At 36.7% G+C, this 24,542-nt stretch overlaps 1 protein-coding gene across 4 annotated transcripts in view; it reads left to right on the forward strand.

Annotated features, from left to right (window-relative positions):
• dnajc24 (DnaJ (Hsp40) homolog, subfamily C, member 24) overlaps positions 1–24,542 on the forward strand; it is a 180,049-nt gene that overhangs the window by 55,095 nt on the left and 100,412 nt on the right. Inside the window, exon 6 of one of the 4 annotated variants that reach the window (XM_073868606.1) lies at positions 12,573–12,623. The exons of 2 other annotated variants lie outside the window; for them this stretch is intronic. In XM_073868606.1, coding sequence (XP_073724707.1) covers positions 12,573–12,608 — 36 coding nt within the window. In that variant the 3' untranslated portion in view covers positions 12,609–12,623. Of the gene's footprint in view, positions 1–10,244; positions 10,437–12,572; positions 12,624–24,542 lie in introns of those variants that run through there. One more of the 4 variants, XM_073868604.1, reaches the window with a different exon arrangement.

Here is a 24,542-nt window from a genome sequence, read left to right on the forward strand (position 1 = left end):
TCTGCTGTTGTAGCCCATCCAACCTCAAGGTTGTGCGTGTTGTGGCTTCACAAATGCTTTGCTGCATACCTTGATTGTAACGAGTGGTTATTTCAGTCAAAGTTGCTCTTCTATCAGCTTGAATCAGTCGGCCCATTCTCCTCTGACCTCTAGCATCAACAATGCATTTTCACCCACAGGACTGCCGCATACTGGATGTTTATCCCTTTTCACACCATTCTTTGTAAACCCTAGAAATAGTTGTGCGTGAAAATCCCAGTGACTGAGCAGATTGTGAAATACTCAGACCGGCCCGTCTGGCACCAACAACCATGCCACGCTCAAAATTGCTTAAATCATCTTTCTTTCCCATTATGACATTCAGTTTGGAGTTCAGGATATTGTCTTGACCAGGACCACCCTCCTAAATGCATTGAAGCAACTGCCATGTGATTGGTTGATTAGATAATTGCATTAATGAGAAATTGAACAGGTGTTCCTAATTATTCTTTAGGTTAGTGTACGTCACCATGGGGAAAATAAGGCAATCACTACTTCCATTTCATCGCCACTTTAACACTCTTTAAAATAATGGTGCTAAATGTGATCCTTCATTTAACCCGATAAAGTTTCCTCCGTCAAAAAAGAGATAATGCTCTCGGCACGTATTATATGTTCATCAAATACTGTCACTTCAAGTTCGTTTAATCCCGGCCTCCGGCCATTCAAAAAATAAATACGGGTTTGTTAGCAAAATCTGTAAAACACCACATCGATTTTTCTGCAAAGTCCTCTAAGTGCACAGAAAACAAATGTGAAACGATCGTGTTTCAAATTCAACCTGAGTACAACCCAAATGAGGCAGTGACATGGATCACACCGCCCCCTAATGTGTGCTTCAGTTTCTTAATTTTTACCTTTTGAATTCTAACTTTTATCATTTGCCATATTTGTAGTTGCATTTTTAGTGAACTGTTCACTGTTTTGTCCAAAGAAGTGGATTTGGTTTTTGCCAAAAGGCTTGCATGCGCATAGTGGGTTTTGCAGTGAAATAGTCAAATTAGTCTACAGAAAACGGAAACATTGTGGTTCTTTATGAAACGTTTATTTTCAAGAGTATAGTTGTGTTTTTGTTTATTGTCTGTTTCAAAACATTTACTAGAAAACTTACTGACGATTGTTTAGTAAATCTCCTGGAGCCGTCAGGTCGAGCTTTCATTGTTCCAAACCGGAGATGAATGCAAGAAATGATTATACCATCTACCCCAGTCATTATCTTATCAAACAATGGCAAGCCTGTTCAAATTAAGCATTCTTCTCTTGACAGGTGTGTATGGTTGCGGTTCTCTTGGCGCGTGCCTGCCGCGTGTTTGCGTCCGGGGTTACGAGTGTGACAGACAGGGGTTTGGTGTGATAGAGGAGGACCGTCTCTTGGGAAAAGCTGTGTAAATAGTGCAGTTGTGTGTGTGTGGGGATCCGTCCATGACAGACAGCATAACAGAGACGGCTCATCTTCCAGGTGAAGGGCTGTCTGTGCACGCGTAAGTAAAGTACACTGCGTAGGAGTAGTGTGATAGACAGAGGTGCGGCGTGTACAGTATGTGTGGGAGTATCTTGATAGACAGAGGTTCGATGTGGCAGCGGCGGCCCATCTCGCGGGTGAAGGCGATGCCCTGATTCAGCTGTGGATGTTTATTAGTGATGGAGGGACAGACAGATAATTGGAGAGATAGACAGTTGAACAGAGCGATAGACAGATAAACGGAGGTGCGGGCAGATCAGGTGTTTCTCACCCAGCCCCTCATTAATGGCACGTTCATTATTTCTGATTTAGCACAGAGGCGCTGCGGTGGTGTCAGCTCTTAACTTCCTTCATTAAATCATTAATTTTTTCCAGGCGGTAAGTGAGGCCAGTGTAATGAAGCCATCACAGTCTCAGCAGAATTCGCCTCTTGTTAAGCATCTCTCACGGGTTGTGAATGGCAGTCGCTGACTAACTTTCTACAGGTTCCCAATTATTATTATCAGTAGTATCTGGTTTCTGGATGCATGAAATTAAGTTGACTATTAGAGAATCAATTTTCTGTACTACCGTTATACAAATAAGGATGTTACACGATGCCATAGAAAAAAAAAAATTGGCTATAAGAAATGCATTATTTGAACTGCCCTGTAGAGTACAATGAAAATGTTATGGTATATGGAATATAGTTTCTGTACAATAAAAATTGTCCCAGTATGTACCATTTCGGTACAGATATGTTTACATTTGGTACTAATGTGTACTCTTTAGGTGCTAAGATGTGCTTATTATACATTTATCATTAATTTTACCAAAACCCCCAGCATCTTGTTGACATGAATGACAGGAGCCGAAAGGGAGGCCCAGGTACCCGAAGAAACCTTGATGAAGCTCTCTGAGCCCTCTCCTCCCCTGTTATCTTGTTACTAATGTTTTCGTCCCTTTACCTCTGGGAGCTTGTGATCTCCGGGGTCTGCCATCTTCAGCAACCAGCAAGCTGTTTCCAGGCAGCTCGGAGGCAAACAAGTATTGTTTAGTGTCATATGTGACAACGTGCAAGTTTTTTTTCCACCGTGATCTGGCACGATGCCACAGGTGAAGGGGCATCACGCCTTTCCCATTTTAACTTCAATTTCATTTGCACACTTTTTTCATATTGGCCCCAATTTAACAGAGATGGCGCATCTGGCTAATGATTTACGCTTAATTGTTAAAGATTTAGGGTCAGGCTGAGGTTGAATGATGTCTTTCGTAAGTCTTGCCTTATTTTTGTTTTTAAGGGGTATAACAATTTGGTTACATGCATTTATGTATGAATTGATGTTTTATTCTGCAGTTGCCAATACAAATCCCTAGCATGAGCAATTCGGGCTGCACTAAGAAAATCTTATAGTTTCTACAAATGTATGTGTAATATAATAGTTGTAAAGCACAGGAATATTAGTGAATATTGTTTTTGTATTGCTGTTGTGACTGTTGGCTTGGAAATTTTGAAGTATGAAATTTAGAAATCAACATTAAAGCCCAGTCAGTATGTATGGCCAAGATCTTGTGATCTTGCCGTGTGACATTTTGTTGGCTTCTTTCCTCCTCAGCGTGCGTGAAGTCTTTTTGTAAACTTGATGGGCCAAAAAAGTTGTGACTGGCTTTTGAAAGTGATCCAGCCTTTTGAAAAGGAAGTCTAGACAGTTGTTTTATTTATTTATTTTTAATTGAACAAACTGAAACAGCAGATCATACACTGTAAAAATTCCTTGTTGCACTTAAAAGTTTAAGTTTAAACTTGAATTAATAAGTCATTTAAACTTTTTTGACCAGTTAGAAGTTGCTCCAAGTTATTCTTTCTATTTTTTTATTCTATTCTAATATTCTTTCTTTCTTTAATTTACTCAACCCCATTTTCTCAATTTAATCCACTTTATTGGACCGCAACAGTTTACAGTTTCAATGCAGTTTAAAATTGCAGTTTTACCCCAGCTTTAAAGGGCTCTAAACGATCCCAACCGAGGCATAAGGGTCTTATCTAGCAAAACTTTTAGCAAAACAAAAAACAAAATGCACTTTAAAGCCACAATTTTTCATCTTGCAGCCTTGTGATGCGCCAGCGCGACCTTACTGTACGTAATGTGTTTGCTCAAGTCATAGTAAATAACATGATGCTTGGTTTTATGATACCAGGCTTGTATTTTGTTTGACACTTTGTAAGCCATCTTTGGGTGTGTCCTTATAAATGCAAAAGAGCTGATCTCTGCATTAAATGGCAGTGCTGTGGTTGGATAGTTTCAATTCATTTTTTTTCAATTCAATTTTATTTATATAGCGCTTTTCACAATTGGTAATTGTTTCAAAGCAGCTTTACATTAATAGAAGCAAGGAAAAACACAGAAAAATCGCCAGATAGCATAACATAATACAGATAGCATAAGCAGCAGAATTTGCTATGAATCAACATAAGCGAGTGTATTACTAATGTAACGTACAGAAGAAAAGGTGCTAAGTTAAGCCAATGAAGGCTGACTCCTCGGGTTAAAAAAACCCTTAGGAGAAAAAAAACAAACTTTTTTTTGCCGGGAGAAAAAAGTCCTAGGAGGAAAAAACCATTGGGATATATATATATATATATATATACTGTATATATGTAAACGAGTAAGGAAATTAAACGGGTTCTGCCGGTGGTTGTTGGTCAGGCATCAGGTGGGCATCACGTTGAAGGACGGCTAGTAAATCAGGGATGTTCCAACCTTCACATTTACCGGAACTGGGTCTGTTTGTCTCATTGTCCTCCGGATCGAGGACGAGACAGGGAGAGAGAAACAAAATCCTATTTGCGTAGGGGCCATTCACATGTAATGCAAGTTTCACACAGTGATGTGGTTTAAGTCAGCTCGGTTCCAGACAGGCAAACTATTGCAGCATAAGTATATTACCCATAGTTGAGGATTTAGCAAATTTGTGGGCCCAGGGCGAATCTATGTATGCCCCCCCATCTGATCTTTAGAACAGTAACAGAAACTCGTTTGACTAAGGCCAGAAGCCCCACTGCCGTCGTTAATACTAACGTACAGTGGCAAACGGTTCTGTATGACATACTATTCTCAAGACCATAGGAAATCGCAACCCGACCATACATTCCAAAGTAAGACTCTACCGTCTACTAATTCAAAGTTTCGAAGTATTTCTTAAGAATATTAATAAAGTTTACCATGCTTTGAAGTGTTGATGATAATAAGGTTTTAAGTTATTTATTTATTAGGTTGTACAAGCTAGCTATTGTGAGATAAGTACCATCACTAAACAAATTAAAAGGTGATTAGTGTTATGTGATTAGTAGTGCAGATTAAGGGGCGGTGTTATCCCCTTCTGACATCACAAGGGGAGGCAGATTTCAATTACCTATTTTTTCACATGCTTGCAGAGAATGGTTTACCAAAATTAAGTTACTTTTTACATTTTCTAGATTTTCTGGGGACCCAAATGTAGCACTTAAACATGGAATAAGTCAGATTTCATGATATGTCCCCTTTAAGTACAACTAATTTCTAGCAGAAAGATAAACATTTATATTGTTATAACCATGTTATAATCTAATGTTCAATTTGTTGGCAGGTTACATCTCCTTTGTGTATGTGTGTGTTCTGACCAATCCCTCTCCTCTTTTACTCTCACACACAATAAAAAGACACATTGAATAAAACTTACTTAGCTTCTCTCTTGTGGGCTAATGAGGTTCTGTTCAATGTGCTATTTTCCATATTCCATTCAACATGTTTAAATATTAATCTTTTGAAATATTAATGTGATGGGAGCCTTCGGCTATAGCTTTTACTAGAGAATAACTCCTGAGATAAGTCTTAATGTATCAGAAGCAGCCTATAAGAGCTGTTCTGAGATCAGTAAGCTTTTGTCTTTAGCTCAGACTTCAATGGATGCTTTGATATTAGTGTTGCATAACTACATAATGCTAAAGTATACCCCTATATTGGTTTGTTGCATGTAACCTCTTCAGTGTTTATGTATGGAGTGCGTTCATGTGTTTATTTTGATGCACTGGCCCTGTGTATATTTTCGTTGGTACGCCTTACTGTACATTGGGGTCACAGCGTGCCGGAGCCTTTTGTCAGCTGGGTGGGCATATGGAGGTCTTGGCTGCAGATTTAGGCAGACTGTGGGCAACCCTGGGTCCAAACTTGGACACATTTGTTCTATAGGCAGAAGGCAGGGGTAACCCCTATACTGGCCACACAGTCTCACCAGATGCCTGTTTTTTCAACACAGTTAAGCTTTATGTTTTGAGATCCATCCCTCTCTTGAAATTGCATAAACATTGATGCATTAACTGGCGTACCTCGCCTTGTTTTGGAAGTGTTGCTGAAAGCATTTTAATGGGTTATTAAAATGCACCAGATTGATGCACCAGTAATGTTTGTTACTTTCTGCGTGGAATGGTTATATAATCTTAAAAAGTGTTTTGCAAACTCATTATTCGGTTGAGTTTATATAAGTTTAGTAGTTCTCAGCGAATCAGATGATCTTGATTTAGACTAACAGAGATGGCATATAATGAAAATGATAAAAAAGAAACATGGCTCTCCAAGCATAAATGTTTTATAGCTTCTACTGCACTATGCCGCTAAAAGTCTTGAGTCGAGCACCACCTCCGCACAATTGACCTAAAAGTTTAATAATAACTCATAAGTGTGTTAGCGCATAATTGTGATCGTCTACATCTAAAATTTGTGTCTTTCTCGTGTCCACATGTTTTGCAGTGTTTTTTGTGTGTATAGAAAACACCCCCTAGATAAAAAGGGTCCTGTGAGAGGTGGAGGAATAGCCAACCACATGGCAGGGTAGGCGCGGTGTCCTGGGCTGGGGCCGTATGGAAGGTCAGGGGGGTGCGAGCAGCAGCAGTCGGGACTCTGAAGGTAACAGTGGGAGAATGGGACGGATTCTGCCCGCTGGTCACCAGCCAACACGCCCTGTCTCAGTAGTGTGTGCTTTAATAGACTCTCGATCTCAAAGCAATCTGCAAATGGGGGGTAGGGGGCGCTGTCCAAACAAAACATAATTTAGTTCAGATCTTGTGGTGCTGTTTTAAAATTGAGAGATTTAGTTGTAAGGTCAGTGAAAGTATTGAACAAATAAGAAATTATATGTGACAATATGTGTATGTGTGACATTATGTATGTATTACTGTATGTAATGTAATCAAATTTGTATATTTTACATTATATGTTGCAAACTTATATGCAAAATATAATGCAATATGTATTCATTACTGTAGGAGTCCAAATACTTCGTGTATAGATCTTGTATAGATGAAAATGTAAGAACAGCAAAAGTTAAATTTAGACTAAGTTTATGCATTATTCCTAAGCCTTTCATGAGAAACTTTGCAGCATCTTTATCGCAAACCCCTCTCGATCCTCGCACAAAACAGTCTCCACGCCAATGATACCAATCCTCCGCTCAGCTTCCCTCGTATTTTAAAGTAGGACAAAAACATTTTTCCATGAAAATTGCATAAGGCCAGTGCAACAAACACGGAAAAGGGGGCCATGTGAAATATTGAAAAGGTTGAATAATTCAGGGCATCCGGTCATGTGTTAAAAACAGGATTTTGGGGAGAAAGGGGGGAGGAGAAGGTGAGGCGTAAGGGGAGTGATCCCCCAGCCGTTCTTCACACCCACTTGCGGGGTGACGGGGCTCCCCTGCCCTGAACCCCATCAGGAGCAGAACGGGATTAGACGAGACCTAGCTCAGAATGGAGACGTGGCCAAACAATGGTGCCAAAAGGAGATATAGAAGCTGTTATAGCACTTTTATAAGATTTTGTGATGTGGTATTCATTTTTGTTTCTTCCATAATTGTATAGTTTTCACATGGTTTGGATAAAAGTATTTGCTAAATGAATGAATGTAGTTGTAGATATTGTTTACTTTTTCTTGAGCATTGCAACCTTAACCCCACAGGATGAATTATGCAACATGATCTCACGGAAACAAGTCGTGTTATAGTCACAACATTTTTTTATTAATTTATTCACGTCCATGGCACGAAATTCAGCATTTTTACGTGCCTTGAGCACAAATGTCTTTTTCGTGTCAGTCAGCACGAATTTCTATAAATAGTTTTTTCTTTTTCGTGTCATTTTAAGTATTGTCTTCCTTTTTTTTTCTATTTTTGAATAATTGTCGGTTAGATTTGGGGTTTGCGTTAGGATGTACTTTTATGTATTGGTTTCTACATTGGCACGACTTTCTTTTCGTGTCATTTTATTTATTATCTTCTCAGTTTTTCTTCTGCTTTTTAAACTATTCTCGCCTGGAGTTGGGGTAAGAGTTGGGGTTTGCGTTCGAATGTCTAAAAATGTGATTCTAACCCTAACCCCAAGCGACAATGGTAAGAAAATAGGAAAAAACATTGAGAAAGTCGTGCCACGGCCATGAAAAACTATTTATAGAAATATGGGCGAGGGACACGAAAAAGACATTCGTGCTCAAGGCGCATAAAAAAGGTGAATTTCGTGCCATGGACACGAATAAATTAATCAAATTGTTCGTGACTATAACACGATTTTCCGTGAGATCAGTCTGGAATTATCAATAATTTTTATTAGAGATGCATCACACATAATATATGCAAGACTTGTAGGAAGTTTGTATGGAAAGAAACTTGCTCTTGTAATAAACCAGTTTCTTAAAATACTTGAAAGTTTACTTATTTTAAGATTGCTTACTCTTTTTAACAAAAAAAAAAACATTTTCTAGAAAATGTTGGGTTGTTTAAACCTATGGTTGAGTAAAATGTGAACAAACCCTATTTTAACCCGAAATGATGGGTTTGAACCCATGGTTTCAGTAGTAAGTTTTGTCCATTTTGAAACATGTGTTACATTAAAAAAGCTTTTGTTTGAAGAAAGCAAACCAAAATATGTAAAACTTGCAACTATTCTGTTTAAAAAAAAAAAAACAAGCTTACTGAATACAAAGGTCCCATCCCAACATCAAAAAAAAAAGATTGGTTGTTTAAACCATGGACATACCCAACTGCTGGGTTATGAAACTTGACCCAACTATGGGTTAAAACAACCCAACATTTTTTTGAAGTCTCGCATTTCTAATGTTCATTTACTGTAACATGTTTACAGTATGACTTACCTAACAGAATTTAATTTATAATGAAATACAGTTGAGGACATAATATATGACCCAACTATTGATTTTTTCTTTTACAGATTCGCCCCATAGCCTAAACCCTGAGGTATTCTGCCTAACACACACAAACAGATACACACGCCCTGTCGTCCTCTTCTAAGTGAACGAAGGGGTGGATGGGTTTTTCGTTCTCTCACACACAAAAAAGTGCATTAGGGGCTGGGGGGACATGGCAACTGCTCGATTGTTGTCAAGATAGATTAATCTGACTCGACTCAATCAGACGTTCAGCTCGGCAGACAGGCTCGGGGGAATTTAGCAGAATGCCGTACGAGATCCCTCGTGTTCACCCATGCTACACACACACACACACACACACACACACACACACACACACACACACACACACACACACACACACACACACACACACACACACTTAAAAACTTCCAGTTCCTAGAATAACACTATTAATATTTATTTTTCATAATCCAATTATGTTTATCAGATTAGCACAATTGTTGTGTTGTGTTTTGTGTGTGTGTGTGTGTGTGTGTGTGTGTTACAACATGGCAATTTCTGATAAATGTCATAAAGGTCATTTTATATGTAATCAATATTTTTAAAAAAAAATACCACTATTTCATTGGTTTGGGTTACAGGCTTTATGTGTTTGTTAGTGTGTGTGTGTGTGTGTGTGTGTGTGAGAGAGAGAGAGAGAGAGATAGAGAGAGAGAGAGAGAGAGTTTGTGTGTGTGTTCCTTGTAAATATCAAACATGTTACAAACTTGTATTAATTTGTTTGCTCTGCTTAACATAAAGGAAGGTAGGAATGGTTGTAACCAAATTGTTTTAAAATTTATATAAACGGTTCTTGTATTTCCAAATATCTTCCTTTGTGTTTAGCATGAGGGTGAGTAAATTATGACAGAATTTTCGTTTTTGGGTGAACTATCCCTTTAAGTGTGATTCTGTCAATGTGATGTAATAAGACAAATCCGTATTGCGGTGTCTCATACTCTCAAGTTTTTGTCTGTTTCTATCCTTCTCGCACTTTTCCTATCTCTCTCTCTCTCTCTCTCTTTCTCTCTCTCTCTCTCTCTTCATGCGCTCATGCACTTATTCTTGTTTTGGTAGCTGCCCACTGGTGCATTTAATAAAATAAGGAAGGAGCGAGGCGCGCTGTAGGCACGGTGCAAGGTGATAGCCTGATCTGCTTACTGTAAATACAGCGTTTAAAACTCCCTTCCATCACTACCAAACACCTCAACCGTCTTAAAGGACCACAGAACCTTGGAACAGTCGGTAGTTTCGTCTCCAACAAGAATGGCTGTTTATTTTGTTCTGCTTCATTACATGAGAATAATCACAACATTTTGCTTCATTGCCTCAAGTGTTGAAACCTCACCGGAAACAAAGGAAGCGCGCGTGTGTTTGTTTGTGCGAGCGTGCTGGGAGGTGTTGCTGGTCCAAGGGGGTGCTTTCTGAGCGGGAATGTTTAGCCGATTCCCTCATCAGCAAGTCAAGTTTATCCATCTGGGTTGGCAGGTTTTTTCTCTTGTCCCTAATTTTCTTTTGTGCTCTGTCAGGGCCTCTCCGTGCGACACGCACACCTCTGTCTGGTGACCTGAAGTGTTTGTGTGAAGCACTCACCGGTGCTTTTAAACTGAGCGGGCTGCTGGTCGACCCAGGCAGAATTTCTGTGCAACCAAGCATGGTGGTAAAAACAAACACTGTTGAATTTATTCATCCATTACATCACTCATGTTACTCAGTTGTAATGGCAAGCACCGATGTCATTCAGAATTGCATTATTTAGATTTTTTTACTTTTTTTGCATTTTATGAAAGAATTAGAATCAAAAAAAATTTATTGGTCATGTTGTTCTCAACCTGTATGAGTTTCATTTTTTATGTTGAAGACAAAAGAAGACATTTTGATAAATTATGGTAACTCACAGTTGCAGTGTTGGGGGTAACGCATTACAACTAACGCGCATTACGTAATAATATTTTCTGAAGTAACGATTAAAGTAACGCATTACTTTATAAATGTACACATTGATATTTGAGTTACTTTTTTAAAAAAGTAATGTGAGTTACTTTTCAGTTTAATTAATTCATTTGAAAAAAAATAATACTGAATTAAACTGAACATATTTACGTAGAATTACGCACTCTGTGTGTCTGAGCGGGAACAGTTTGAGTCAGAAACTGACATTTTTGCGATCATAAAAAAACACCTGCAAGGCCTTAAACAGATCAAGCCTCAGCCAAGTAAGAAAAAGTAACTTAAAAGTAACGTAAGCAATACTTTCTATTATAAGTAACGCAATTAGTTACTTTTTTGGGGAGAAACTTAATATTGTAATGCATTACTTTAAAAGTAACTTTTCCCAACACTGCACAGTTGACAGTACCCACTGTATTTGTTTATCCTACTATGGAAGTTAATGGGTACCGTCAACTGTGTGGTTACTTTTAATAAATGCTAATATAAATACCATGTGAATGGTGTGAATAAACCTTTTAATTTTTTTAAACATTTTTGCAATACATAATTTACTTATGTTTAACTTAACAGTCTTCTTCTCTGGATAATTTTGGGGGGGGGGCTGGGGGTGCCCCTGCTCCCTCTATTGACCAGCCGCCATTGAATTCAATATTGAAATATTTTGGTTTGAGAATATTCAGTATTGTAAGAGTTAATATCCAGCCTGACCTCACAAAAATTTGTACGAGTTGGCAAATTTGTATTAATTTGTACGAAGTGAATCTTACAAAAACATACGATTATAAAAACATCACGGGGGCAAAAGAAAAATCTAACAAAGTACGTGTACGAAAATGTACAAATGTGTTAGTTCGAATTAATGCGAATTAGCCACCTCGTAAAATACATCCGAGTTGCATTGTAAATCCCAGGATCCTGATATAATAAATGTGTACATTTAAAAGATTAAGAAAATTTATTTTTATTTTTTAATCTGTAAAATTTATTTTTGTAATGCAAACGCTTGAATAACTACTAATATGTATAAGTTTTAGTAAGCAATATTAATAATTGAAGCAATTCTCTGCCAAGAGATTATTTGAAGAGTTTCGTTGCAAAACGAGATAACTCCGTTTTTAACATTTTTGTCAAAACGTGTTTATTATTATGTTATCTTGTTATTATTTTGTTTTATGGTGCTACTTAGCTGTATTTTTTAAATTATGAAGGTTTAAATCAAAACAAACCAACTGCAGTTGAATTGATATTAATTGGAATGCACAACCAAAAAAACGAGATTTCTGAAAATTAAAAAAACCCCGGAGTTATCTTGTTTTGCAACGAAACTCTTCATTTGTACATATCATGGTTGGTTAAATACAGACAAACCCCACCGTTGGACATTTTCTAGTCTGTTCAAACCAACAGTTCAGCTTGTGCATATTTTACTCAACCTTCGCTCAGTCATTTCATTGATTGATTGTTGCGGATTATTCGCTAATCTGGCAACATTTCTATGCCTGCAGGCTGGAAAATCTTAAAAGAACCTTTACTGAAGCTCCTTAATCAAATTACTGATTGAATGATGCTGTTAAAAACCTGATTACATGCGTGGTCTGAGCTGAATTAAAACACTTGAACAGTTCCAGGGTCCGTCAAACATTCACGACAGCCATGTTTGCGATATTATGTTAAATTGGTCGTAAATGCCTAGTTAGCGTTTCAAGAGAGAACTCTCTCAGCTTTTTACCCCTTTTTACCCAGTTCTCTCGTGGCAGCGGGTTTAGATAACTCAGACCAATTGTATTCGCTCTCAATGAGTAATCTCTCTTTTATTGAAGTATTAAGGGCCTATAATGGTTTCTAAGCTCTTGTGGGTGGCCGGTGGTGGTAGCATCTAAAGAGCTTCGCTGCTTCTCCTTTAGGTCTGGAAGATCTTCTTGGAAAGCCAGCAACTCTGAATGCGTCTGAATGCCATACCTCTCTCTGATTAAGTCCCCTGGCCTGGACCAGTCAAGCGTGAAAGATCAAATGTGCAAGAACAGAGGTGGGTCCATAGTGACGTGATAGTTATCTGTCTCACTCAATGCAAGGGGGCAAGATAATGGGTCCACATGAAACAAGTGGGCAGCACTGACAACCACAGACCCAAATGATCCTCCCCAGACCGTGAAGGGACTTAAGCCCGGCCCTGTTTCACATAAGAATACTCGGTGGATAATTAGCATACTCCTCCTCCCTGCCTTTCACAGGCTGGCTGCTCTATCGGGTTGGCACCCCTTTGGTGTTTGGGTCTTCACCCTCAAATGACCGATTTGCCCCTGTGTTGACCTGACGGCCTTTTTAGCCGACCACTTGATTAAGAGACTTGGCCGCCCTGTCACTTTGCCACAGTTCATCTTCTGCTTGGCTGTGCTGATGTAGCTATATGTTTAGACCTCTTGATGAATAACAAAAGAAAAAATGATACACATGCTTGTTTGATAATGCCGTGAATATATCGGTCCAACTGCAAAACTTACAGAAAATTGCTTTTTCAGTTGGTATTGGTACATGTATTTTGCAGTATAAAACAATAGTGGCCAAATGTGATGTTCACCTTTAAACAATTGATATCTTTGCTCTTTATTCTAATATTTTATTAAAGATGCATTAAAAGTTATGTATGCATGCTGCATTAAAACTGGTGTAAAAACTGAAGCTTAGCATTGAGAAGAATATAAGGAGGCTTGGCAAATAAATTCCCAAAAAGTTTATACCCTAGGACAATAGATGGGTTTCCATTTAAATTGAGCAAATTTAAATAACGAATAAACTCCCATATATCGCAAAAAAGTTTTTACACTCGGATGAGGTGATTTCTCATGCAAATCGAAAAAGAAATGTATAACAAAACTCCATATACAGGTCACCTGACATGCGTTAAAGTCACATGATCATTCTTTAAAAATGGCACGGTATGTTTGATTGGAGGACAAAAAAGGTGTGTTCCACTTTAAGGCGTCACCAGAAACCGACTATCGCATGACATTAAAAAACGTAAAAAACGTAATTCTGGAGTAATTTAGATGTCGGTTTGTGCAGCACCTTATCTCGAGACAACAAAATTCAGTTTTATTTGCATAACATTTGTTTATGGAAATGATGTCATTTCACAGCGGTTTGAAAATAATATTGCTTATTTAGAAAATAATAACGCTTAAAGGAAAACACCACCGTTTTTCAAAATTTTACTATGTTCTTCCCTCAACTTAGACAAATTAAAACATACTTATCTTTTTTCAATGCGTGCACTTAATCTTTGTACAGTGCGTCGTGAATGTGTTAGCATTTAGCCTAGCCCCATTCATTCCTTAGGATCCAAACATGGATCGATTTAGAAGTCACCAAACACCTCCATGCTTTCCCCACTTAAAGACTGTTACACGAGCAAGTATGGTGGCACAAAATATAATGTGGCGATTTTTTAAGCAGATAAAAAATGAGAACTATATTGTATTGGGGAAGAGCACTTAGTTTGCAGCACTTTGACCTCGGCGCGCAGTAACATCATCACTCCTGACTACTCCCCCTCTCGCTCATACTTCTGTCAATGTTACTGCACCCGAGGTCGAAGTAATTCATCATATTATATAGATTTGTTTTTAGTGTTAAATATTGAGTTAAATATCACTCTTCAACTTGGCAGAATGCATATGAGGAAAGCGACACAGATGTTTTTTTACCTGTTTGAAGGGGTTCTAGTGGACCAATCACAGCGCTTGCGATCTGCATAGAATGGACACGTTGTTACATTTTTGTAGAGGTGCACGCCATGCTATTATTATTAATTCAGAGAGGATATTAAATATTTACAGTGGTCCAGACCTCGGTGACGTCATAGCTGGTTTCAGCCATTCACAGCACCCCAATCTAAAAAATCTTCCCGCACCCTGTCTCCTTTTTTAAATGATTAATAATAAATGAACTTAGTTTATTAAATGTATAATCACTAGGGATGTAACGGTATTATACATTTCGTGGTATTGCGGTATCATATTTCCCCGGTACCACCATTGGTCACATGATTCGGTAAATGTTAGGTCTTCCGGGCAACACGTGTAGTTTTTTTCTGGCTAAGTGGAGTGAGTGGAGGGACGCGGGAACTACAATTCCCATAATCCCATCCGTGCCACTCTAATGCCTCTCTACAAGTGGAGTTACAATGGCGGAAACAAAAGAAACGCTATTTTTAAATCTGATGTGTGGAAAAAGTTTGCGTTTGCTGTGACAAGAAACGAGAAAGGATTAAGTTAACTGAGTATTACATTCGCAAGTCATAAGCGTGTTACAACAATATAAATAAGAGTAATAGTCAACTTGAAAAATTTTAATACTGAAATAAGACGGTCTTCATGATGTATGCAGCCTACAAATGCGACATTCCTGTAAATGTTTCAATAATTACCGTACTGTGGGCATCATACCGAAATAACACCGTACCGTGAATTTTTGATACCGTTACATCCCTAATAATCACCATGTTAAAGCAGGTCAAATCAGGTCGTATTTCTTCTTTGATAAAACAAAATGTCTGTAAAGGTTTGAATCTAATAAGCAAAGTCATCTTGGTGGAGTTTCGTATAGTTGCTCTCTTTGGAATTGACTTGAAAGATACCATGACACAGCAACATGAGCTATTCGTACACCTGATTACTGAACTAAAAAAAGATGTTTAATCTCATTTCTAAAAGGCAAAAAATCTTTTCATGAGTGAGAGATAAAAAAGTTTCCATTTGACTAACTGATTGAACTGAACCTCTGGCAAAGGGAAATAATCCTCGATTGGGCCAATTAGCCTGAGCCTGGGTCACTGTCTATAGACAAGCTAACTGATTAAAGCTGACATCAGTCTAGTTCTCACTACAGCGATGCCAGGTATGACGGGTCCGCTTCAAAGAGCCTCCAGACATCAGCAAAGCGGAGGATTGGAGGCCAACTTTGGTCGGGCCGCTAATCTCCCTGCCGCTAAAGTCCCGGCGCTCCACAGTACTCACACAAAACCAGCTTACAGTTGCACAATCAGGAGATATTAGAGCCTGAGTCATGCTAGATTCCTTTGATTTTCGGACCGTCCGACTGAGAGGATGATCATATGTTTTTTGAGCGTGTTTGAATTTTGGGTGAATGTTTTTTTTTAGCCATTTGATCATGTTAAGTGATCAATCAAATTCCAATATCTACATTTGAGGTATGTGCACCCTTCTGGTACAAAGGTGTACTTTTTGAAAGGCTAGTGTCCCAATGACAGCTCATCAAGAATTATAGCAACAAATAAAAGGCAGTTGATCCATTGGGTTACAAAGGAAAAATCGTGCAAGTGTTTGGGAAATATTGAAGTATTCTTTAAATTAACCTCATTGAGACTTATCACAAGAAATGATCTGACCTGACATGCTCTCCTCGAGTAGCAATGTAACCCAGAAATAACTTAAGCAGACAGAGAGACATACAGTTATTTGGCCGTGCAGGTACATTAGCCTGAGGCTAGAATTAACTTAAGTTTCAGTCACGACTGGTGAGCTATGTTGGATTACTTTCCTTTACCATCCTTCACACTGCGAACTTGGCTCAAAATGCGAAACAGACATGTTATTAAATGTGCTTAAGCAGTCCTAGATTGAGACTAATGAAACCGTCAACGCTGACAGGGTGAGAATCTGGACTACATGATTGGTTTCAAATTAGGTCGGCTTGATTTGGTCTGGAATTTACTCGATTCTTTCAAAATGTTGTTGTAATACTTTTCCTGTTTTAAAGGTCCCATCCTTTCTGTGATTGTTAAGCTTTGTGTTTACAGTGCACAATATAACGTGTTAATGTTTCACGTGTAAAAAAAACTCATTATTTTTCACACAATTTACTTATCTGTATAGCGCTCTTTTCACCGTCCTCAAAACGGTCTGATGTTTTCCTTGTTCTATGAAGTCTCTCCTTCAGAAATACATAACAAGTTCTGATTCTGTAGCTTGTTTAGTGTGTGGTGATTCGATTGCAGCTTAGCTTGCCGTTAGCTTAGCTTGCCGTTAGCTTAGCTGGCGACTGACGTATTCCTGTGGGGTGGGGTTTAGTCAAAAAACTGTTCTACTGACGTCATTAAAGCAGGAAGTAGAGGGCTGTAGTCCAAACCGGCCATTCGTTGTAGGCTTTGAAAGGCGAATTCTGTTAAAGAAAATATATCGCCTGGCAGTGAACTTTGAGCTTTGGCAATTTACAGGTATTAGTTATGCTATTATAGCAACATTACACACTAACTAGGGTTTAAAAAATGGGATCAGGAGGAACGTGACCTTTAAATTACATGAACTAGCAATCTAAGAAGTGTAAATAGATTTTTAATTGCGAATGCAATGCATATTATTATGCTTACAGCCAAGTTGCTGGAGTCCAGGTCACCAGTTCAGGTCCTTGTCACCTGGAATAATGCTCTTCCCTGAGTTGTTTTGTCACTTCCTGACATGTCATCTGTGCTCCTATTGGCTGCAATCTAACATGAAACACATTGGCATCAGCCTGCATGTGGTACAGCGAAGACAAATGCATAGATTAAGAAAGGAAAGGAGGGGATGGGGGACAACGATAAATTGAGAACACAAAAATTAGGACAATTGGGGAGTGGTGGGTGGGTTTGGAATTTGTCTCCAAAGTTTTATCCAACATGACTTGCAGTGCATTATAAGGTACAAGGCAATGCCTTTTTATCAGTATTTGTGTTCCCCGGGTTTGAAGCCATAACCTTTTGCACTGCTAACACTAAGTATATGGGTGATTCTCACGAAACCATTGAAACACCACGGCACTAATGATTTTAGCTTTAAAATGTGTAATATAGTAACATTAAAAAGCATCAGAATTAACACAATACTGTGTTCTACCTTGCACAATGTGTGATTTCAACATAAGAATTTATAATTGGAAATTTTATCTAATTTTCTGCTGAAATTCTCATTACCGCAATGTGTCCGGCTGTGTTTGAACATGCGTTATGTTGTAATTTAATCAAATTAACACAAAAATATTAAAAAAATAAATAAATTGATGTTTTGCTAGACTTTAGATGACAGAAAAAATATTTACTGAATATTCATGTATAATAATAATGAAGAAAAATTAGGCAAATGATGTGTCCATGCCTGATGTTCTCATCCTCCGCAACACTTTTTGAGAACAGTTTAAGCACACATACAGAATTTTAATAAAGTTTGATTTTGAGTGACCAAGCACATGGACCAGTTACTTCAAGATGGCTACCAGGTAAGATCATTTTTTTACAGTTAATTTGAAATATTGTCTTGTCAGAATGCTTACACGACATTTTGATTATCATTACCGCAACAGATGCTTATTAAATGTTAATTTAATTAATAGAAGCATAATACTTTGATTTTAAATGCAAATGCAGAATCTCCAAATTATGTTCTTTCAGGTTTGTCATGTCATTTTGAAAATATGTCAGTGTTGATGTTTTCTGACTGTTGCGGTAATGAGATTTTTTAGGACTAATTTTTTAAATTATGTTACAAAAAGTGTTAAATAAGTAAAAGTTTTTAAATTAATGTTCCCATTTACTCCAGACTTTGTTTTTCAATGTCTGGTAGGAAAAAAAGTAAATTTAAGCAATTTTTACATTTTCATGCTTGACATTTTTAAAACCAAGTTTTCGAGAGAATCACCCACATATAAGTTTTTTGCTGGAGGAATAAATTCATGAAAGAATAAATTATTTAAAATCATTCATAATGCATAGTTTTATATCAGTGGTTTTGTACCAAAATGTGGGGAGGGTTAATTGGTTAAAATCATAGACTGTAAAAAAAGATGGACGTAGTGTCCGTGACGTCACCCATAGGTTTCTGAAGATCGTTTTTGAAGCTTAAAGTAGGCGTTGCCGAAAATTTGTAAAGAGGCAGGGCGTGGGTAAAGCTGAGGTGGCTGGTTGCTGAAACCACGCCCGCCTAGCTCGACTCTAGTGATGGCAGTGGCTGTTCAACCGTCACTCTAGTGGCCACGCCCTTAATTATGCAGAACTTTAAGGCTTAATATCATTTAAACGGATGATTTACAAAAAAATTCTCATGAAGGGCAAAATTACCTATACAGACCAAAAACACGTGTTGTACCGGGCTGTAAACATATTATTTTCTTCTGTAAAGTTAGCCATTTTAACATGGAGGTCTATGGGAATTGACTCCCTTTTGGAGCCTGCCTCTAGCGGCCAATTGATGAATTGCAGTTTGAATCACTTCCGTATTGGCTTCATCAGAGAGATCGGAAGGTTGCCCCTCGGTTAAAATATATAAATTATGTTGGTTTTAAAATTGTACATTTTTAGATTTAAGGCAGAAAACAGACCTTTTCGCATTTTATGCATTTGGCAGATGCTTTTAGCTTATGATGTTTCGCTTTTCGTTTTGGGTTTTGTTTTTCGCTTTTCGCTTTTCGTTTTGTTTTTAGTTTCATTTATCGTTTCGTTTTGTTTTTATTTTTCGTTTTGTTTTTAGTTTTGTTTTGTTTTTCGTTTCGCTTTATTTTTCGTTTTGTTTTTAGTTTCGTTTTCAATTCGTTTTGGTTCGCTTTAATGTTGTTAATATTATGTGACTTTAAAACGTTTTGTGGAATAGACAAATAAGCTTTGTGAAGCAAAAGTGGCTAAATATACTCCAAGCAACATAAGAACATGGAAACATTCAATAATGAAACAGTGCTGATGTTTACTCAAGTATTTGGCCACTTGAGCTGCACAGCCCGTGAAGGAATAGGCAAACACTTAATTTTGTTTGTCCAGTGATTATATTAGCATTACAAACAGCAGTCGAAGTCTCTGTGTGCTCTCTGTTTATTTTAAACTGTTGAATAAAAACCTTATAGTTTACTTATGGGCATTTAACCACAATCCCAGTTGAATTTATTGTTATTTGCATCACAGACAGCATCCGCCAGCCTCTTATCTGTATTCATAAGGTGGAATTTTGATCCGTGCCATAGCCAGTAGCCATTCCTGCTTTGTCTCCGCTGGCATTCGACTTAAAAATAACTTTCCCACAGTTCACGTCTCATCTAAAGCAGAGTCGATGGTGTTGTCCGGGCTGTTTTGTTGGACAGAAGCTTTGGGGTTTTGCTCAGGGGGTGTGGGCTGGCCCCTTTGGTGTGTGACTCAAATGTAAATTCCAATTAGACAATCATCCATTAGTTTCATGTGAAGTCAGGTTTTTATTATTATTAATACTGTTATTTTATGTATTGATGTGTGATGTGGCACCATACAGATCTTAAAAGACTGAAAGAAATCGAGTCAGTAATGTATAGTTATGCGTTTTTAGTGGAAAAAGGGGGCAGCTTCAGTACTGTGTGTTGCAGCTTCACTGAACAGTCGGCGTGACCATATGCATTTTAAACACATGTTGAATTGTGTGGAAGTAATGACAGTGTGTCTACACCAGGGTTAACACCATATCACATTTCACAACAGGAGATAAGATGTCTGACTCGTTGTCTAAAAATAGATACTTTATTAATTCATTTTGAATTTTTTACCTGTGTAAAATATTAAAACTTAGGAAATTACACTGAAAAAAATGATTCATTGAATTTGGTCGATTTTTTTGGGGTGGGTGGTTGCAGTCAATTTATTTAAGCTACATTTAAACAAAAAAGATTAGTAAAGTAAAATAAAATATAAAACTTTTGTTTAAATGTAGCTTAAATAAATTGATTGCAACCACTTACCTTAAAAAAATTGATTAAATTCAATGAATCATTTTTTTCAGTGTAGGGGAAAGCATTTTTAAAAACATTTTATAACCTTTTTGCAATGAATTTACATTTCTATTGTATGTACACTGAAAAAATGATTCATTGAATTTACTCAATTTTTTAAGGTAAGTGGTTGCAATCAATTTATTTAAGCTACATTTAAACAAAAAAGATTAGTAAAGTAAAATAAAATATAAACTTTTGTTTAAATGTAGCTTAAATAAATTGATTGCAACCACTTACCTTAAAAAATTGATTAAATTCAATGAATCATTTTTTTTCAGTGAATTTCACCGCAAAAATACAGCTTTTTAATTGAATATTTTTTTCTGGGAAATGTTTTAACCTTAGTCGCTTGTTTAACCTTAAGTGAGTGCAATGGTAAAAAAAATAACGAGTTAACTTAACAAATTTAGTTAAATAATTTTAACTTGTTTATAAGTTATGTCAACTATATATTAGTCAAAAACTTAAAATAGTAGGTTCAGTATGCGTATAGTCTAAAGTCAAATTTTTGTAGCTATAATATAAAAATAATTTAATATTAAATACTGAATATAAATATTTATATTATATGAATTGTTTTTGTTACGTATAATATAAACAGGGGGTAAAAATAACCTCCTGTCTATTAAGAGCACATCGATGACTTTATAATAAGCTTTTTTGTATCTTCAGTGGAGGCAATGCCTTTTTATCAGTATTTGTGTTCCCCGGGTTTGAACCCATAACCTTTTGCACTGCTAACACTAAGTATATATAAGTTTTTTGCTGGAGGAATAAATTCATGAAAGAATAAATTATTTAAAATCATGCATAATGCATAGTTTTATTTCAGTGGTTTTGTAACAAAATGTGGGGAAGTTGGTTAAAATCATAGACTGTAAAAAAAGATGGACGTAGTGTCCGTGACGTCACCCATAGGTTTCTGAAGATCGTTTTTGAAGCTTAAACGGATGAGTTACAAAAAAATTCATGGTTGCCATGAAGGGCAAAATTACCTATACAGACCAAAAACACGTGTGGTACCGGGCTGTAAACATATTATTTTCTACTGTAAAGTTGGCCATTTTAACATGGAGGTCTATAGGAATTGACTCCCTTTTGGAGCCTGCCTCTAGCGGCCAGTTGATGAATTGCAGTTTGAAACACTTCCGTATTGGCTTCATCAGAGAGATCGGAAGGTTGCCCCTCGGTTAATGAATTATGTTGCTTTTCAAACTGTACATTTTTGCATTTTATGCATTTGGCAGATGCTTTATGATGTTTCGTTTTGCATTTTGTTTCTCGCGTTTCGTTTTGTTTTTCGTTTCGTTTATCATTTTGTTTATCATTTTGTTTTGTTTTTAGTTTCATTTATCGTTTCGTTTTGTTTTCAGTTTTATTTTTCGTTTCATTTTGTTTTTAGTTTTGTTTTTCATTTCGTTTTGTTTTTCGTTTTGCTTTTAGATTCGTTTTTCGTTTCGTTTTGCTTTAATGTTGTTAATATTATGTGACTTTAAAACGTTTTGTGGCATAGACAAATAAGCTTTGTAAAGCAAAAGTGGCTAAATATACTCCAAGCAACATAAGAACATGGAAACATTCAATAATGAAACAGTGCTGATGTTATAAACTTGTTTATAAGTTATGGCAACTATATATTAGTCAAAAACTTAAAATAGTAGGTTCAGTATGCGTATAGTCTAAAGTCAAATTTTTGTAGCTATAATATAAAAATAATTTAATATTAAATACTGAATATAAATATTTATATTATATGAATTGTTTTTGTTACGTATAATATAAACAGGGGGTAAAATAACCTCCTGTCTATTAAGAGCACATCGATGACTTTATAATAAGCTTTTTTGTATCTTCAGTGGAGGATCAAGTGGTGACCATCAGGTCCAAACCTCACAGGTAGCCTTTCAGAAAGGCTGTATAGAGATGTACCAGAGCACAGATAATAAGTATTGATCAGTGAAGAATGTACCTTATTGTTGTGAAAAGATTGTTCACAGCCGAGCATAAAAAGTAACACTACTTCAAAAAAGGGCATCTGTGTAAGTAGATCCGCCTTCTATTTTGTGGAAGATTTTTGAGCCCCATTGTAAGCCAAGGATGATTTTAAATGTGTGCCTAAGATAAACTTTCCCATTGTCATTAATGAGGACGGCTAATACTGAGTGACAAGTGCATTTGGAACGGGAGAAAAAAGAGCTGTTAAATTTGTCAAAGCTGATCATTTCAACTGAGCAAACTTAAGGCCTTGTGGGGGAATGGGTTTTGATTCCCATGAAGCTGTAGCCTTGAACCATTTTCAAAACAGACTCAAATGTTATAAGAATCATGTCTGATTGTGGTGTGTTTGTTATATATATATTATATATATATAAAATTCTAATATAATGCACAAAATACAATTTTATTTGCAGTTTAAATCTTTGCTTGTTTTAAATGGTGCAGTCTTTATGATAACATAACACACTATAATGCTTGAAACTATATACAAATTACGAATTCTACCAACCAAGTAAATGTTAAAATGACAATTTTACACACATTTTCAGAAAGATGGAGTATTAAATGACTAATACCTATATCCCTGGTATCACAAACAGGGCTTTGATAAAGCCAGAAGTAAGCTTTAGATAAATTACGTCAGTAAAGCAGCTTTTATAAGTGTGCCTTAAAAAATTTACATATTTGCATCTTGAAACAAAACAATGGCACCGATATATTTTAAAAAGTTAAAAATGAGTGCTGCAAACACGCAGTTCACATATGCATTGTGAAACCGGACAATTATGTGTCCGAAACTATCGAATGTGACATGGATTTACATTTATATCTATGGCCCTAGCTGTGTGATTAAAAAGAGGCGGGGAATAATAAGCATATTCATAGATCGGCATATTAAATGGCGAATGGATGTAGAGTTTTAGTCAAGCTGTTTTAAAGCATAAAGAAATTACTGTCACAGAAAAAACTTTTACATGTTATTATGATGTTTAAAGATTAGTTAAAAAAACAACGATTTTCTTTAAAAAAAAAAAATCCAGATAATTTATTCACCACCATGTCATCCAAAATGTTGTTGTCTTTGTTTGTTCAGTTGAGAAGAAATTATGTTTTTTGAGGAAAACATACCAGGATTTTTCTCATTTTAATGAACTTTAATGGACCCCAACACGTAACAGTTTTTAATGCAGTTTAAAATTGCAGTTTCAGAGGACTCTAAACGATCCCAAACGAGGCATAAGGGTGTTATTCAGCGAAATGATTGTCATTTTTAGCAAGAAAAATAATAAATATGCACTTTTAAACCACAACTTCTCTTCTTTCTCAAGCTGTGTGACGAGCCAACGCAACCTCGCGTTTAATTATGTCAAAAGGTCATGTGTTACATATATGAAATGCACATTTGCGGACCATTTTAAACAATAAACTGACACAAAGACATTAATTACTATCATTCCACATACAACAACGTCGGAACGGTCCTCTTTCTCCACACTTGTAAACACTGGGGCGTAGTTTCGATACGTCATTCGTGACCTCTTGATGTGATGACGTATTGCGTGAGGTCTCGCTGGTGCGGAGGAAGACGAGAAGTTGTGGTTTAAAAGGACATTTTTTATTTTTCTTGCTAAAAATGACAATCGTTTTGCTAGATAAGACCCTTATGCCTCATTTGAGATCGTTTAGAGTCCTTTGAAAGTCTTGAAAACTTTTAAGGGTTGGTGTCCATTAAAGCCCATTAAAATGAGAAAAATCCTGGAATGTTTTCCTCAAAAAACATAATTTCTTCTCGAATGAACAAAGAAAGACATCAACATTTTGGATGACATGGTGGTGAGTAAATTATCTGGATTTTTTAAAAGAAAATGGACTAATCCTTTAAGATTTTGAGACTAGGTTGTAACATTATGTGATTTTCACAGTATGATAATCGTCTCCGAAAATTGTCATGGTATACGCTATTAAACAATTATTATTATTATTATAAACATCAGCTACAAATTATATATAGTTGTGTTTGTTCCTTTTTGATCCAATGCTGGGTTAAAAATAACCTTGATGTATTTTTCCATGTGCATGCTACAGCAGGGTTTCATATG

The sequence above is a fragment of the Misgurnus anguillicaudatus genome, chromosome 6 (genome assembly GCF_027580225.2).
Source record: "Misgurnus anguillicaudatus chromosome 6, ASM2758022v2, whole genome shotgun sequence".
Lineage (NCBI taxonomy): Eukaryota > Metazoa > Chordata > Actinopteri > Cypriniformes > Cobitidae > Misgurnus > Misgurnus anguillicaudatus.